This window comes from Rhodamnia argentea, chromosome 5, assembly GCF_020921035.1.
Source record: "Rhodamnia argentea isolate NSW1041297 chromosome 5, ASM2092103v1, whole genome shotgun sequence".
Taxonomy (NCBI): Eukaryota; Viridiplantae; Streptophyta; class Magnoliopsida; order Myrtales; family Myrtaceae; genus Rhodamnia; species Rhodamnia argentea.
In genome coordinates this window covers 17,211,359-17,226,460 of record NC_063154.1, presented here as the reverse complement: position 1 = coordinate 17,226,460, position 15,102 = coordinate 17,211,359, and the positions used below count along the sequence as shown (strand labels likewise).

The window sequence follows — 15,102 nt, the reverse complement described above, 5'->3', positions numbered from 1 at the left end:
ACATGGAATGCATCTCTCATACAAATAATACTTGGCATCTTTGGGGCCTTCGATTTTCATCCTCTTTAATTAATCTTGATTAGCACAGTAAAATAATAATAATAATCTTGATCAGCAAGTATGAATCCACAAATAGACACTATCCTTAGTTCCATAGGAGCTGCCTTGTGGCTTTGACTATTGACTCCACATGAGGAAGGGAAATTATGTTGGAGCCATCTTTGGTCACTTCAAATGTTGAAGTGGAAGAGGAGTTAGTGACCGGATCGGTTATGGTGATCTCGTATTCTCCATGAAGCAATGTAGCACTGAAGAACCCTCCGTCGTCGGCGCAAGCCTCCAGGTCTTCGGATTTCCACTCCTGGATCAGCTTGTCCACAATGTCCCCTGTTGGCGTGTTGTTGAAGTTCATGTCCGCGAGCATGGTGTTATTGAAGCCGGCGTACGCAGGGCCGGCGAACATTATGATCCCTTCCACGCCGGGATGGGAATAAGCCTCCCTGAGCACCTCCTCCAAGTACTGTGCCTGCAATGCCAGGAACCTGTTTAAGTGATGTTTCTGCTCCTCTTGTTGAAAAATTATCGAAATGTGCAGTATGAGATCGATTTTGAATGGGCCAAGGTGAGCGGGCCGGCCGCAGAAAGACAATTGCCCACCCGGCCCTGCCCATTTCGCCTTTTGGGCCTACCGGACCCCGGAGAGCTGCCCAGGGCATGATCACCATTTTCATAAGATACATCGCTACCTGGTTAACTCCTGGATCCACAGACACTTCTGTGAGCCAAATGGGCACACCAGTTGTGGCAAGAATGTCTAGGCTTGATCTCATGTAAGCCAAGTTCGGCTGGCCAGGGCCAAAATGGCCTTGCACTCCTATTCCTGCCGGTATATCTTCGTTCCCCGGGTATGAAAATATCTCCTCTAGCCTCTTCTTGTAGTTCCCCGGGCTCGCCTTCTCGTCCTCGCTGTACTCGATGGTGTTGTACTCGTTCAAGAACATCCTAGGAGTCGGGTCGAGCTTGTATGCCGTTGAGTAATACATCGAGGAAGCGTCTTTCCCGAGGTTGTCCTCGAAGAAGCTGAAGTGCAGGTTCTCATTGACCACATCCCAAGCAATCAGTTCTCCTGCGTATCTAGAGACGACCGAGTTGATCCTCTTCTCTGCTGCTCTTCGCAGATCATCGGGCGAAAGGGTCTTGACCGAATCGGGCTGGTACTTTTGGTTGTCCCAGAACACATTGTGACCACGGATCGAAATGTTGTTGCCTTGCGCGAATCTCACCATCGCGTCGGCTACTGTATAGTTCTCTTGGCCTTGTTCCTCCTCTGTGGTGTACCACTTCATTGCATTGGTGAAAGTGGTGAATCTGAATCGTGATGCAAACCAGTTCTGGTAGTCGGCGCTCTCGAGGATGTGGAAGTTCATGCCGCACCCGAACGGAAAGCCCGGTTTGGTTTGTTTGATGAGAACATTGGCTCCTCCGACTCCAAGTCCTCGTTTGTCGGCATAAGTTATCTGGAACCTCACTCTGCTCTTCCGTACCTGTGAGATCGAAGCTCACATCGGTCCTTTACGTTTTCCAAACTAACTTGGTACAACTTTTCCTGTTACCTTCTCTATGCTTTCTTCTTGGTGATTCCTCCATTGCCCCTTCGAGAACGGCTGCAACGCAACGTTGTCGACCCATATCTCCGTTGAGGTATTCTTGCTCTGCCACAACACAATCAGAATCAACACATGCCTAGAGTAATTACCAATTTTCCAATGATCTGGATGAACAAAAGAAAACACTAGACCAGCATTAACTCAGTTAGAATTCTTGTCTCTCAGAAGTAGATTGTCACCGAAAGTTGAATGCCCGTCACCTCGAAAAGAACATCAGCCGGGCTCGAAGAATTCGCGGCGATGCCTCCTTTTAGCAAAGACCAGCACCCCTGCTCGGCCACCACACTGCCTCCACGGACAAACTCGCCATCTCTAGTTTGAAACACCACCGCTACCGTCTCGCTTCCTTGACTGACTTGTACCCAAGCTGCGAAAAAATTCCCCTCTTCGGCATGAGTATTCTGCTAGTAGAACATGGCTAAAAACAGTAACAAATCATCCTAGCTTCGTCGGCAGTCATGTTTTCGCATTTGTCGATATTGCAATTGGAAACTCTTTGCAAATGAACAAAACTATACAAGTATATCCTGTATACGTGTGAACGGCAAACCCGCATATCACATGGTCGTCGGCTTCACATGAACAACTCTGGCGTAACCACTCTCTAGAAACAGCGGAGTGGGTAATTACCGGAAAATGCATAGAACGTTCCCTCCTCGAGTTGGACTTTCTGAGAGAAACTGTCCGATGGGCGTTTCCTGTTGCGCGCCACCATGAACCTGTTGTTGGTATGCAATACGCGCACTTCGATCGCTCCTTGCCCGAACGCGGTCCATCCGTCAGTGCCATGGACGAACTCTGGGTTTAGTATGACCCCACCTCCATACATAAGACTCCCAGGCTCTGCCAAACACTGCTATAATTCGAGCACGTAAGACGCCGATCACATTATCTCCTTAGTGTAGTTCCTGGAAACTCTCTTTAACTATTTCCTTTCAAGGCAACAAATACTTGTACTGCTTCAACAAATCAGTAGAATTAATTCATTCAACAAAATTCGATCTTGCCTGCGTCGTCGCCGACGGATCGTAATAATCATTGAAGACAGCTTGTGTGATTTGCCCTGAAATGGCTTGAAAGAGAAAGCATTAGCTTAATATTCCACGTTACATCAGTACTGGTAAAACCAATCTCGCAGCCAACTTCATTGAAACAACACATCGGAACAAAGGGATGCTGTGCTAAACTCTAGCAAAAATAATCCTAGCAAAAATAATCAAGTCTGATTCTCAATTTCAGAGAAAACCGAACCGCTCAAACTGGATTGAATTGTTAAATGTAAATTTAAACCTAAAACATTATGTGCCCGCATACCTAACTAAAACATTCTTCGGCTTGTGGTCTCTATAAATGATCCAAAGCATATGCAAACGCAAGTACTCCAAAGCAAGGAGAACTTACGCCACATAAAACCTGTAAAACAGAGGGTTCATGAGTTATGAGCAACTATACTTGGCAAATTATATGATGTTTGTAGAGAGGGAGAAGTAGTAATTCCACAAATTTCATAGGACCGCTCGAGAACCGGATCAGTATGGGCCAATCCAAGACCAACCGGTCCTTCTGGTTGGATTCCCGATTCCTGGTGGGATCAGACCGGATCTGAAACTGATCAGCTCAAATATATTGTTTGGATACTTGGCTCATGTGTGCTATCGTGAGTTGTATCAGCGTATCAAGGCAAGACCACCCCCAGCAGATGTATGGTTCGAGCACCAATTAGATCCACACCCAAGTTAACTATTGATCGAGGATCCATCCCAATTGACATTACATCGTGCGGTTGCTCAGAACGCTCATTTTGGAGAACGAGACACGCGGAACGGATTGCGTCCTTAGAGAAAAATCGTACAACCGCGACGAAAGAATCAATTATTGCACTTCAAAGTCCTAAGCGCGAGCGTCTGCAGATGATTGCAGACGATGGTAATCCACGATGGGTCCAGCGTGAGAGCGATCCATCAGCACTTTAGATGGCTAACACAGCACTCAACACACGTTGGAGCGCAGCAGTACAGCGAGCCATAATTCATCAGTCGATGGTGGGCTTCCCCTCGGATTTCTCTGGAGATATAAAAACAAAACAGAGAGAGTCGAAAAGATTGAGTTGGCCTTCGGCAGGTGCAGAGAGCTAGGAGACAAACGGAGGGAGGCCCAGGAGCGGCGACCAAAAGGAGGCGCAAGGCCTGCCATTCACCAGACGCAGACGGCGGAAAAATAATTCATGAAGAGGAAGACAAACTGCTCTCCATGGCTCCCACCCGTGCGAAGTCGGAAAAACATCGCCATCAGAACCCCGCACTCCAGCCTCACCAGGACCTTAGCCTCTTTCGGGTCTCTCCGCGACCTCAGCAGCGAAAGGCTCGACCTTTCTTTGGCAAACAGCGCCAGGACCCCGAGCGCCAGACCGGACAGCGAGGCGAGGAGGATCGAGACGTGGGTCACGAAACAGAAGCGGGTGAGCTGGGAGAAGAAGCCGGCAAAAGAGGAGACGAGCGACATGGACGAAATCACGAGGAAGGCGAGGCCGAGCGAAGTCGGGGGCGTTCTGAGGAGGATCACCGGGGCGAAAGATGCCGCGGAGAGGATGAAGAGAAGGAAGTTGAAGCAAGAGAGCAGGAGATTCGGGAACGAACAAGAACTTCTCGACTTTGCGGCGGACATTTTCTTTTTTCGAATTTGATGGAGCTGGGATTTTTTTCTTGTTCAAATGGAATGGAGACTTATGAATACATATATACAGCAAGAGGTGAGAATTCGAACGTTAAGGAAAAGGAAAGTTTAAAAGTTCAACGGCTAGGACGGACACAGGTTGGAGAGGGGCCCGCTTTATTAATTTCTCTTTGGTTTGTGCGATAATGCCATGGGTGGGAATTGCTCATTTCGCTCCCTCCCATGCTTTTCAAAAGCCAAAAACACATATCTGTAACCGACTGGTGAAACAAAAAATCCATGACTGAGAAAACATATTCGAAACCCAAAAATTGTATAAAATTTATTACATGTCTACTAGTTTGAAATTTTTTGTGCTCAAAAGATAGTTTAGGGTAAATTTATAATAGATATACCGATTTGGGGTTTTTGTGATAAAAAAGGTAATTTGGATAAATTTGTCACAGGTGTAACATGTTGGGTTTTTTGTGGTCTAAAAAATAGTTTTGGGTAAATTTATCACATGTACATCAGTTTGGAGTTTTTTATTTTATTAACCCGAATACTTTAACATCCTCTTTCACGTGCCAACAAGATTGAGGACGACACAGGAGCCGGACACCCGGAAGAAACCCGGTTCCGATACATGCCAGAATGTCCGATCAAAACCTTGCACAAAGGAGATTACGAGGCTTATCGAAACAATATAGACAAGCAAGCGATGTGCGATACTTCCTTCAAAAGTTTTAATCGAATGTGGGAAGTTGAGTTCCAAATATAAGATGCGATGTAAGCTCAAAGAGCATTAAGAAACGGGGGTAATGCGCACGTATCGTGATCGGTTCACCAAACAAAGTATGCTCAGGGCGACGCGATGAACCGCAAGTCGGCATTGAAATACCTTGTCGACGTCCACGACCCAACAAGAGTCCGACTTATCACTCAGCAAGTCTTATCTCCCAAGGAAATTTAGCCAAAAGAGAAAGGGATTGGTGGAAATTGGAAGCAACCCTTTTCGTCCCTTTTACGGTCGGATTGCTAGTCCTCCTATCTTGAAGGGAATTCTTTCTTGGATGATTATGTTGAGTGCGATTTTCTGACCGTGACACTCTTGTCAATACCTTGCCTATATGGAACATAAACATTCTTTAAAAACACCATTCTCGAGAACTAATTGCACGATGTTGTTAAATTACTGTCTCGAGTTCTTATTATGGAATTTGTTTGGATGATTTTGATTTGTTCAAAATCTGGCATGCCCCTATCCGAATCAGATTTGTTTCTTTTCTTGGGCGGTGAGGTGATTCTTAAGTTTGACCTTGAAAAGTTATGCACCACAAAGACAAAATAAGGAGTCGGATATATGTTTATTTCTAGGAAAATTCCAAATAAGAGCATGAACTGTCTTCATTTTTTTCAAATAAGGGCCGATTGATTTTCTCCGGAAATTGCTTAAGCGACATTGTGTCTTATTGGACAGCCGGCGCTGGCTAGATCGCCACGTCGGTGATTTTGGCAAAAATTGATCGGAAGAACTACATTAGAATTTCGAGCAAAACTTTAGGACAGAATTGACGAAATTGGAGAGTTATGACTGAATTGGCATTGGTACAGAAGATTTAGAACTAAAGTGGGTAATTTTTCCTAGATACACATAAGCATATTAATGATTGAAATGGACTAACCACGACAATTAGGAGGGAGTGAACTGGTCCCCGAGTGAAATATTAAAATACTATCGGAATAAGCGTTGGATGCTGTGCTTGAATGCTATAGAATTTGCGTGCTTGTGCAAAACTATCTTCTTCTATTTATTGAAAATGAAGAGATTAAGGATCCGTTTGCTTCGCGAAAAATAAATAATTTGAAAATCATTATTTCAAAGATAATTATCTATATCGCTTAAAAAATAAATGAACGAAAATTATTCTATTATTCTCGAGAATGTGTTACACATAGATTGTTAACAAGATCGAAGACAATTTCGATTGACTAACTATTTCCATCGATACAAGATATCATGTTTGGGAAAAATATCTTTCAAATCATTCATGTTTTTGCGAAACAAACGGAGAGAAGTAAGTAATCCGAGGAAGTTTGATCTCTCCATTTGGCCTACTCCACTCCCCCAACTCTAATAAAATCAACTGGCCGGGATCCGCCATCAAGTGCTTGGCATGTTGCGATGGAAGATGCTTTCTTGTAATTGTAACATTTTCTTCTACACCGCCTCTCCTTCAACAGAGAACATGGCCAGCGGGGGTCGTCGAGCAGGACATTCTCTAGATAGGTAGGCATGAAACCGAGTCAATTCGCCAACTTGCTTATAGCTCATGCCCAACACTTGATAGATTCGAGACCGGCTCCACTGATTCCAAGTCGAGCTCAAGCTACTTGAATATCTTGTCAGAACGAGCTCGAGCTCGTCGACACTCGGATCAACGGGCTCACAAACCTGATCTAGTTTCTATTATTCTTTCAGAAACGTTGTATAATTCCAAGAGGTGACACACATGCCCTTTCCATTACATGTAGTATCACATATATGCAAATGCCGGGAAAACTTTCCGCGCATATTAAAACTGACCTCGACCTCGAGCTCAAGTTCATACACAACTCCATTATAATCGAGTCGAGGCCAAGTATATGTGTATGTGTTAATGTCCGAGCCGAGCTAGAACCCTAAGTTTCATACGCGATCATGCTTGAGTTTGAGTTTCAAGTACAGAGTATGCAAGTCACGCCGAGCCCGAGCATGGCGCGTATCAACTCGATCACATCTCTACCATCAGGCATTACTAGACAGTTTCAGTAAAAAGAAGCTGTGCGCCGACACTTCTTCTATGCAGCCAAAAAATGGCCAATTGGCAAATCATAAAAAAAAAATTAGTGTTCAACCGGCAAAATTAAAAAGTGTAAAACTGAATTGACATCCGTACATTATGTATATGAATTTTTTGGTAATTTTCTCAAAATATACATTCCTAGATTGTACATTTCGTTCTAGACGACCGCATCTAGAGAAATGTGGTAGAGGTGGAGTGACTTTTTTTTTTTTTTGGTTGAAAAAAGATCTTCATTTCATATCAAAGAAACATACAACATTTCAAAATAAAAAATGAAAATCCCACAAAGCAAGTAAATATGAAAAGTGAATCAACTTGGTACAGATCGCAGAAACTCGCTCATTCCTAAAGGACGGATTTGTCATAGCATCCAAGCATGACCGACGGTTGATCACAGAATCTCGCATCATATCAATGATGAGCACGCACCGAGAAATCTCTCTCCAGTAGCTACGGCTTTGCCAAAAGGCAGTGCGACCCTAGATTCAGTGTCTCAGCACCATCACCATACAGAGACAATAACAATAAAATAGGTTGGAAAAGTATATAAATCGCTTTGTAAATCCCAAATGTATAGCTAAATGGGGATAGAAGAGTACTCAAATCTAGTTTTAACTCTAGATCAGGACGAAATAACTGCAAAAAGGTACCCATTAATCACAAAATCACTTTTAAATAATATGATTGACAGAAAAAAAGTTTCAAAAACTTTCGGAGCGCTCGACAATCTGGAGCAAACACCCGGGCCTGAAGCGAGCGAGTAGATACGGAGAGAGCAGATCCTTTCGAGACACTCGCTCTTCAATCTTCAGAGCTTACTTTCATATATAGTATTGATTGCTCGTTCACAAAATTAAGGGAAAAGTACACTAGAAGTGCCATAACTTTTGTACGGCGTTCACTTGACCGCCATAACTTTCAAAACGTTCACTTAAGTGCCATAACTTTTAAAAATCGTTCACTTGAGTGCCATGTTGACGTGGCAGCCGGAAAAGCCGACGTGGCAATCGGAAAAGTTACTGTAGACGCCGGAAAAGTTATCGTAGACGCCGGAAAGATGACGTGGCACGTCGGAAAGCTGACGTGGCACGCCGGAAAAGTTAATGTAACACTCAAGTGAACGATTTTGCTCCGACGTAGCACTCAAGTGGACGATTTTTGAAAGTTATGGCACTTAAGTGAACGTTTTGAAAGTTATGGCACTCAAGTGAACGCCGTACACAAGTTATGGCACTTCTAGTGTACTTTTCCTCAAAATTAACGAAGAGCAAGATGAGGAGAACCAAAGGAACATGGAGGAGAGGGGGAGGGAGGGGCCGAGAGATGCCCCTCGGCAACGAGGCTGCGGGAGAAAAAAAACCTTGAGGGAGAAGGCGGCGGCTTGGAGGAAAACTTTGGGGTGGTTGGTGGAGTGAGTTTGATGCTTGACATTGTTTAATATAATGGTCGTATGAAGAGGACGTTTACTTTAATAGCACGTGCATGGCGCTGGAACGTTGCTTTAATTTTGGTGCATTTCTCCATCAATTTTGGGTTTTCCTTTAAGAATCCCTCATTAAGATTGTCCGAGGAGTACTCTGCAGAAGAAAGAGACACGGAGAGGGAATCGTGGGATTGTCGAACCGGCTTGAGACAGACCCCAGAGGCATATTCACTTGGATCCGCTAATTTTGGATTTCGGTTTTGCATTTTGTTGGAAAAAACCTTGGAAAATTGTTCAAAAAGTCCTAAATTTATTACACTTTTGCCAGTTCAATTCTAAACCTTTTCAATTTTCTAATTTAGTCGAAGCATTTTGACAATTTGTCAGAGTGAAATTGTTGACCTGGATGCTTGCCCTTTTTCGTGGCACAGCCAATGCGAATATGAAAAAAAATTTTAAAAAAATGGAATTATTTTACTGATTTTTGTGTTCTTTCTTTTCTCTTTCTTTATTGTTGAGGGCCGGTAGGGCACCGACCGAGGCTAGGCAACCCCCGTCGGCTACCGGGCGAGGGCTTATTGCTCTGACACGTGTGCAGCAAGGATCGTGACCCTCGCAGTCGGTGAGGGATTGTAGGCCCTCGCCCAATAGCTGGTGGCAATTAGTTCGCCACTTGCCAGCCCTTAACGATAAAGAAAAGAAACAAAACGAAATGAAACGAAAAATTAATAAAATATTCAAAATTTTTCACTTTAGCATTGGACATGTCACATAGATCGGCTGGCATCCACTTTAGCAATTTTGGGACAAAATTAACCGGATGGACTACTTAGGCAAATTGTTAAAATGTTTAGGACTAAATTGAAAAAATTGAAAGGTTTAAGATTGAATTAGCACTAGGTTTAGGACTTCCAAACTCCTATGCCCATTTTTGAGTCCCCTACACCCGGGCTCTGGCACTAGTGACCAAGGCCTAGCCTCAATGGACTCGGGCGTGGGAGCTAATGTCCCGGGCTTAGCCAAGATTAACTATGTGACACTCGATACGGGGCTCGGCCTTGGCCGACCCAAGCTTGGGTGTAGGGTTCTTGCGCCTAGGTCCTACCGAGGCCCGAGTGCTAGGGACCTAGGCCCGGCCTCTATAGACCGGGATCAAGGCACTAGAGAACCATGCACGAGCATCGAGTTCTCGGGCTTGATTTTAGTGTATCTAAGACTAGTGCTTGTGGTCATGCCCGGGAGTCGTGGATTCGAGCTTCAAACCTCGGTGATGGTGCCAAGTACCTTGGCTATCCATGAACAAGTCACTAGCACCCCAATAGTGTATGTCTATTTAGAAGTGATTTTCCTTACCAATTGATGGAAAAAAAACTGAAATTTTATTTTGAGGTCTTAACCATACGCCGAAAATTATTGTCATTTTCTTGAAAATTGACTTCCTGAAAAAATATTTTTCAGAAATGTCACATTTTTCATGAAACAAGCGAAGTGATTGGATTCATGTAATGGAACCCCCTCAACATATATTTAACCATTTACCATAAAAAAAAATGCATAATTCTGTTGGAGAATTATGAATACGAAAATATGAAAAGTTAGGTGTTTTACTAAAATGCGAATAAACATTAAATATTTGCTTGGATTAGAGGTTGGGTAAAGTGCCTCGTGACAAATAACTACGTAAAGTTCACACGTGAGCATCCCTCGTGACTTGCTTATTGCTAGAATTATATCGGGAGATTGTATATGTAAATAAGTTGGTTGAAGATAGACCCATGGTTAAAGTACACTATAAGTATCAAAATTTGTGTACGGCGCTCACTTTAGTGCTAAAAACTTTTAAAACGATCACTTAAGTGCCAACTTTTTTTAAAAATGATCATTTTAGTGCCAACTCTAATTGAGTCGACGTGGTTCGTCAGAAATCTGATGTGGCCTATATTTTATTAATATTTGAGCTGACGTGACTTGCCGGAGTTAGCACTAAAGTAAGTGTTTTTCAAAAAAATTTGGCACTTAAATGATCGTTTTTAAAAAAAGTAGGCACTTAAGTGATTGTTTTGAAAGTTTTGACACCGATGTGATCGTTTTTCAAAAAAGTTGGCACTTAATTGATCGTTTTGAAAGTTTTGGCACTAAAGTAAACGCCGAATACGAGTTTTAGTACTTGTAGTGTACTTAAGCCATAAACCCATTAATAGGGTCCATTATAAATTGTCCAGCACAAATTTACTTATTTAATCCATTTTGACCAATTTATTTGCACTGTAAATTTCGCGATCTATACCTGACCCGATTCAGAATTTTTTTTTTTTAAACATTTTTTCTCAATTATTTTCTTTGAATTGTGGATGGTTTCATGGACCAGCTCATCGGATTAGTGAGGGAGCTCGAGGGTTGGGCTATGGATGAGGGCGTAAAGGTGGTGGAGAAAGTTCGGCCCGAGCTATCCACAAATCATGAAACAAATTCGGAATTTGGTTTTGGGATAAATATAAATGTGTTCTCCAGACGCTACGCACCTCTCTTAATCACTGTGTCGGTGATGAACCCTCTCTCCGCCCTCCGCGTGTTCATGCGCGGCGACCTAGACAAGATCCTCCGCATTGGCGACCGAGTACCGGTTCGGCTCCGACCACTCCTTCCCCTGCGCCGCTGAGACCGCCTACCGCTCATAGCAGGGCAACCTCTACACTCTCGAGACCCTCCTCCGCTACATCGCCCACTACCACCTCTAGCGGTCCTCCCGCCTCTACCGCCGCACTCGCAAGAGCATTCCCCGTGACTCGCTGCAGCAACGTAGCTCCGTTTACCGTGGCGTCACCAGGTTCGATATACTTCCCGGCTCTTCATATCAAAATGAAAGATTTTCATTTTTTCAGTGTTTTCTTTTGGGATGATCTCTTCATCTTTAGTTAGATGTATGTGCTTTCAATCCCTTGCTTTTTTTTTCCTTCGTAATTTTCTTCTTTGATTTTGCTGAATAAGTTATCTTTTCAAACGAGTTATCGTTGAATGTCTATGGCTATTGATCTGGCGACGACTGTGGCGACGGAATCTCGCCGAAATGCAGTGTAACTAGGTAAGTTCGTTACCTAATATAAGAAGCTCCGGCTTCTTGTTTTCTGATTTATCAATTTCACCATCTTGGTTTTTGATACCTCATTATTTAGAATATGTTATAACATGCAGAAGTTATATAAATAAAAGGAATAACCCCCCTCCCTCTCTAATTTATTTCATTTTCTCGAGTGTTAAGAAAATTCGAATTAAATTAAATTCGTGAGCATAGGAAACTTTCTTGTCGTAATTTAATTATATGGAATGTGATTTTCCATGGTCTTACGACGATGAAGAAGCCTCGGCACATGCGTATGAGTTAGCTGCATCGAAGTACTAGGGACCAGAAAACGTTCTTAATTTTCATGGCTCTCTCTATCTTCGATGTTAAATGGGTCATAAATAAGTTTTTAGAGAACCCATTCATGACCCACTCTTGGTTGGCTTTCAATATTGTAAACCCATTTTCACCCCGGCTCTTCAAATGTCTAGTAGTCCATTTTCAATCGAGCCCCAAATATATAAATCAAAACATAGGTCCATGACGCATTTTGGCAACTCTAGTTGAGAACATGATGAATGGACTTTTTATAATTTTGCATTGAGGAGATATCTTGGGAGAAATTAATGGGACAAGACCTAAATGGGGTCAACTGTGAAGTTTGACAACAACATAAAACTTAAACTACGAGAGTGGTTCCATGCCTTCCTATTGCGACGGTGCCATGCCCTTTAATATCTAGTTTATTACGTGTGCTATATCTACTTTCCAAGAGTATTCCATTCCGTCAACTATGAGAGTATATGCATTTTTTTTATGAAAGAAAATACTGATTATATGATGTTAGCAATATTAGGATATTTATATGATTTTGCACATCTGTAAGGATTATGCATATACCTTCTTTCATGTTGCATACCCTTAATTAATTATTTTTGATTTATGTGTATCTTACTACCTTAGATTGTTACGTAATAAAGCCTATAAATAGGCTTCTTATACTCTTTTCTAGACATGGCCACAGGCCGTGAACCACCGGTTCCGGTTCATGAACCGGTGGTTCCGGTTCGTGGCCATGCTTGAATAGGAACCGGCCCTTGAAGGGGCGGTCCCCGTTCTAGGCCGGTTCAAGGGCCGGTTCGAGTTCGGCCCAATTTTGGGCCGTTGGGGGGGAAAGAGCCGTTTCTCCTTTTGTTTTTTTTTTTGGCGATTCGGAACCGGTTCAGAACATCCGGTTCCGGGCTTTTGCCTAATTTTTTAAACCGTAACTTGTCCATGAGGAGTTGGGTTGGTTTCGATTCGGAATTGGCGGTCCCAATCAACGGGCCTGTTCCGGTTATTCTCCGGGCCGGTTCCGGGCCCAAACCGTCCCGTGGCCATGTCTACTCTTTTCTACTAGTATCAAATTATACAGAAATTCTCCATTTTCCTATTCCGCATTATTCTTATCTTGGTATGAGAGCTAAACCCTAACTAGAAATGTGTGGTTCAGAGACGAATCAAGGGAAAGTCGGTGGGCCAGTAACGACCCGATTAGACGAGGGCAGCGAGTGGTCGCCGGGGCTAGAGGGCCTGGACAAGGAGCAGCTCCTAGAAAGCTCCTAGGATGGTGAAGAGGGTAGGGATGAACCGAACCCCATAACGTCTGGGTGTGATGAGGTGAAGTGCTATATTTGTGTGGCATTTGGTCCTTTAACTTGCGACGAGTCCTTTTCTGGGTGGAAGCCCAAAGACCAAAATTGTGTGGGCTTCGGCCCAAAGTAGACGATATCATTGATAAGTAGAACCTAAGTGTGACATACATTGAGATACAAAATATGAAACTTTTGTAATGTAAGGTTCGCGAACATGGGATTGTTGTCCCGCATCGTAGATTTCCCTCCCTTTAGCATAGTTTATAACCCCCTGTCTTGCAATCTCGAAACAAGTCACCATTTAGGCTCATTTTGGTTTACAAAAAATGCATGATTTGAAAAAAATATTTTTCAAAATAAAATGGCTCATATCACTTGAAATATTAGACAATAAATAAAAACTCTTTGTCGGCAATAATTGATGTCTAGACATTTTCGTGAACGATAAAGAAATAATCTGTTTATTCATTTTTTAAGCGATACAAATAATTATCTTTTCGAAATGGTCTATTAAATTATTTATTCTTTGCAAAACAAACAAAGCCTTGCAGTATATATTTTAAACCTCGGGCTGCGTTTGGTCATTAGGATGAAAATCGGGGTAGGATATGTTTTATCCTATCCTGTGTATTGGTAGATGTCGAGGATATGATAAAGGGGGATATAGCTCGAATAAAAATATCTTGGGAGACGGAGTGGGATAGACATGGATAGGATTTTTCAAGATAGCGAATAGGTGTAAAACCATTTTTTTCAACAATCACCAGCTCTCCTCTACGCTAGGCTGCCACGACAGGTCATCTCTTTGGCGGGGGGTTGCCTCTCTAGTGGTAGCAACGGTCAAGTGTGGCCGCCTCTCCCGGTGCGCCAGTCTGGGTCTTGAGTAGTAAAATCAAGTATCTCCATAACCTTGTTCTTTAATCATTTGTTTGACATGGTATAATATCATACCATTCATTATTTAATCTCTTGACCCTTTCCAACATTCGAAAGGGGTCTCGATATATTATGAAGAACTTGAGGTTGATCATCAACTTTAAAGGCATCTTTATTGGATGACCTACATGAGTGCATCTTGAACTTATAAAAAGAGGCTGAACAATTCAATTGTTCAGCAAGTTTTTACTAAATCGACAAGACAACGAGCAAGGCCAGGTGGTCATTCTCAAAGAATTCGACTCAAAGTCAAGATCCCTAGTTACGCTAGGTCTGCTCGATCGATGTCGTGCATGAATTTAGATGGCACAAACCTATGCTCAACAATAACTCGTCTATCAGAACTCATCGGTGAATAATTTCTAAAGCATTATGATGTTTCAGCAAAACAAAATCGATCTCGATTGCGTCTTCCCTTTACTTATCCGACTTTGTATCCACAGTTCCCCAAACAATATATAGAACATGACAAAATTCTTAAATTTTTTTATCATATTCTATCCAATTCTGTCATAACTAGAAATTTGAATACTATATAATCGGAGTAGAAGGGCTATTCCACAGAATGGCGTAACTATATTTTTGTTTTGTTTCCTAGAGTTATAACGGTAAACAAAGTTAAAATTAATAATAAAAAAATACCCATTCCGCCCTTTGATGGATATAATCAAACCCGAGTATCTTCTACCATTAAATACAAATGAAAAATCTTATGTTGATATTTTCATCCATTTCATTGATGGGTATGGAAACCTAATAGTTTCTTCCATTACCCATTTTACCATCAACTGTGCCTAGACAAAATTATTTAAAAAATTGTCCAAAAAATCATAAACCTATTATGCGGTTGTTAGTTTAGTTTTCAACATTTTAATTTGGCCAA

General features: G+C 42.4%; 2 protein-coding genes across 2 annotated transcripts; both read right to left on the bottom strand.

The window, feature by feature from the left end:
* Positions 1-102: 102 nt before the first annotated feature.
* Positions 103-13,517, bottom strand: LOC115755201 (endo-1,4-beta-xylanase 5-like). The gene is made up of 9 exons (XM_030694523.2): positions 13,452-13,517; positions 13,118-13,122; positions 6,775-6,779; positions 2,675-2,739; positions 2,298-2,520; positions 1,868-2,034; positions 1,614-1,712; positions 747-1,544; positions 103-526 (listed from the first exon to the last, which is right to left on the bottom strand). The coding sequence occupies exons 1-9, from the start codon at positions 13,515-13,517 to the stop codon at positions 146-148; spliced, it is 1,809 nt and encodes a 602-aa protein (XP_030550383.2). The 3' UTR covers positions 103-145.
* On the bottom strand, positions 3,861-4,363 carry LOC115755207. Its single transcript, XM_030694528.2, has one exon. It carries the CDS (start codon positions 4,329-4,331, stop codon positions 3,861-3,863), a length of 471 nt encoding a protein of 156 aa, XP_030550388.1. The 5' UTR covers positions 4,332-4,363.
* Positions 13,518-15,102: the final 1,585 nt, after the last annotated feature.

Bases quoted from the DNA above. Each gene is read 5' to 3' on its own strand.
- LOC115755201 (XM_030694523.2), bottom strand. From the start codon at position 13,517: ATGCGGGACAACAATCCCATGTTCGCGAACCTTACATTACAAAAGTTT. The intron at 1,713-1,867 runs GTGACGGGCATT...GTGTTGTGGCAG, and splicing joins CGGCTGATGTTCTTTTCGAG to AGCAAGAATACCTCAACGGA. The intron at 1,545-1,613 runs GTAACAGGAAAA...TCGATCTCACAG, and splicing joins AAGAAGAAAGCATAGAGAAG to GTACGGAAGAGCAGAGTGAG.
- LOC115755207 (XM_030694528.2), bottom strand. From the start codon at position 4,331: ATGTCCGCCGCAAAGTCGAGAAGTTCTTGTTCGTTCCCGAATCTCCTG.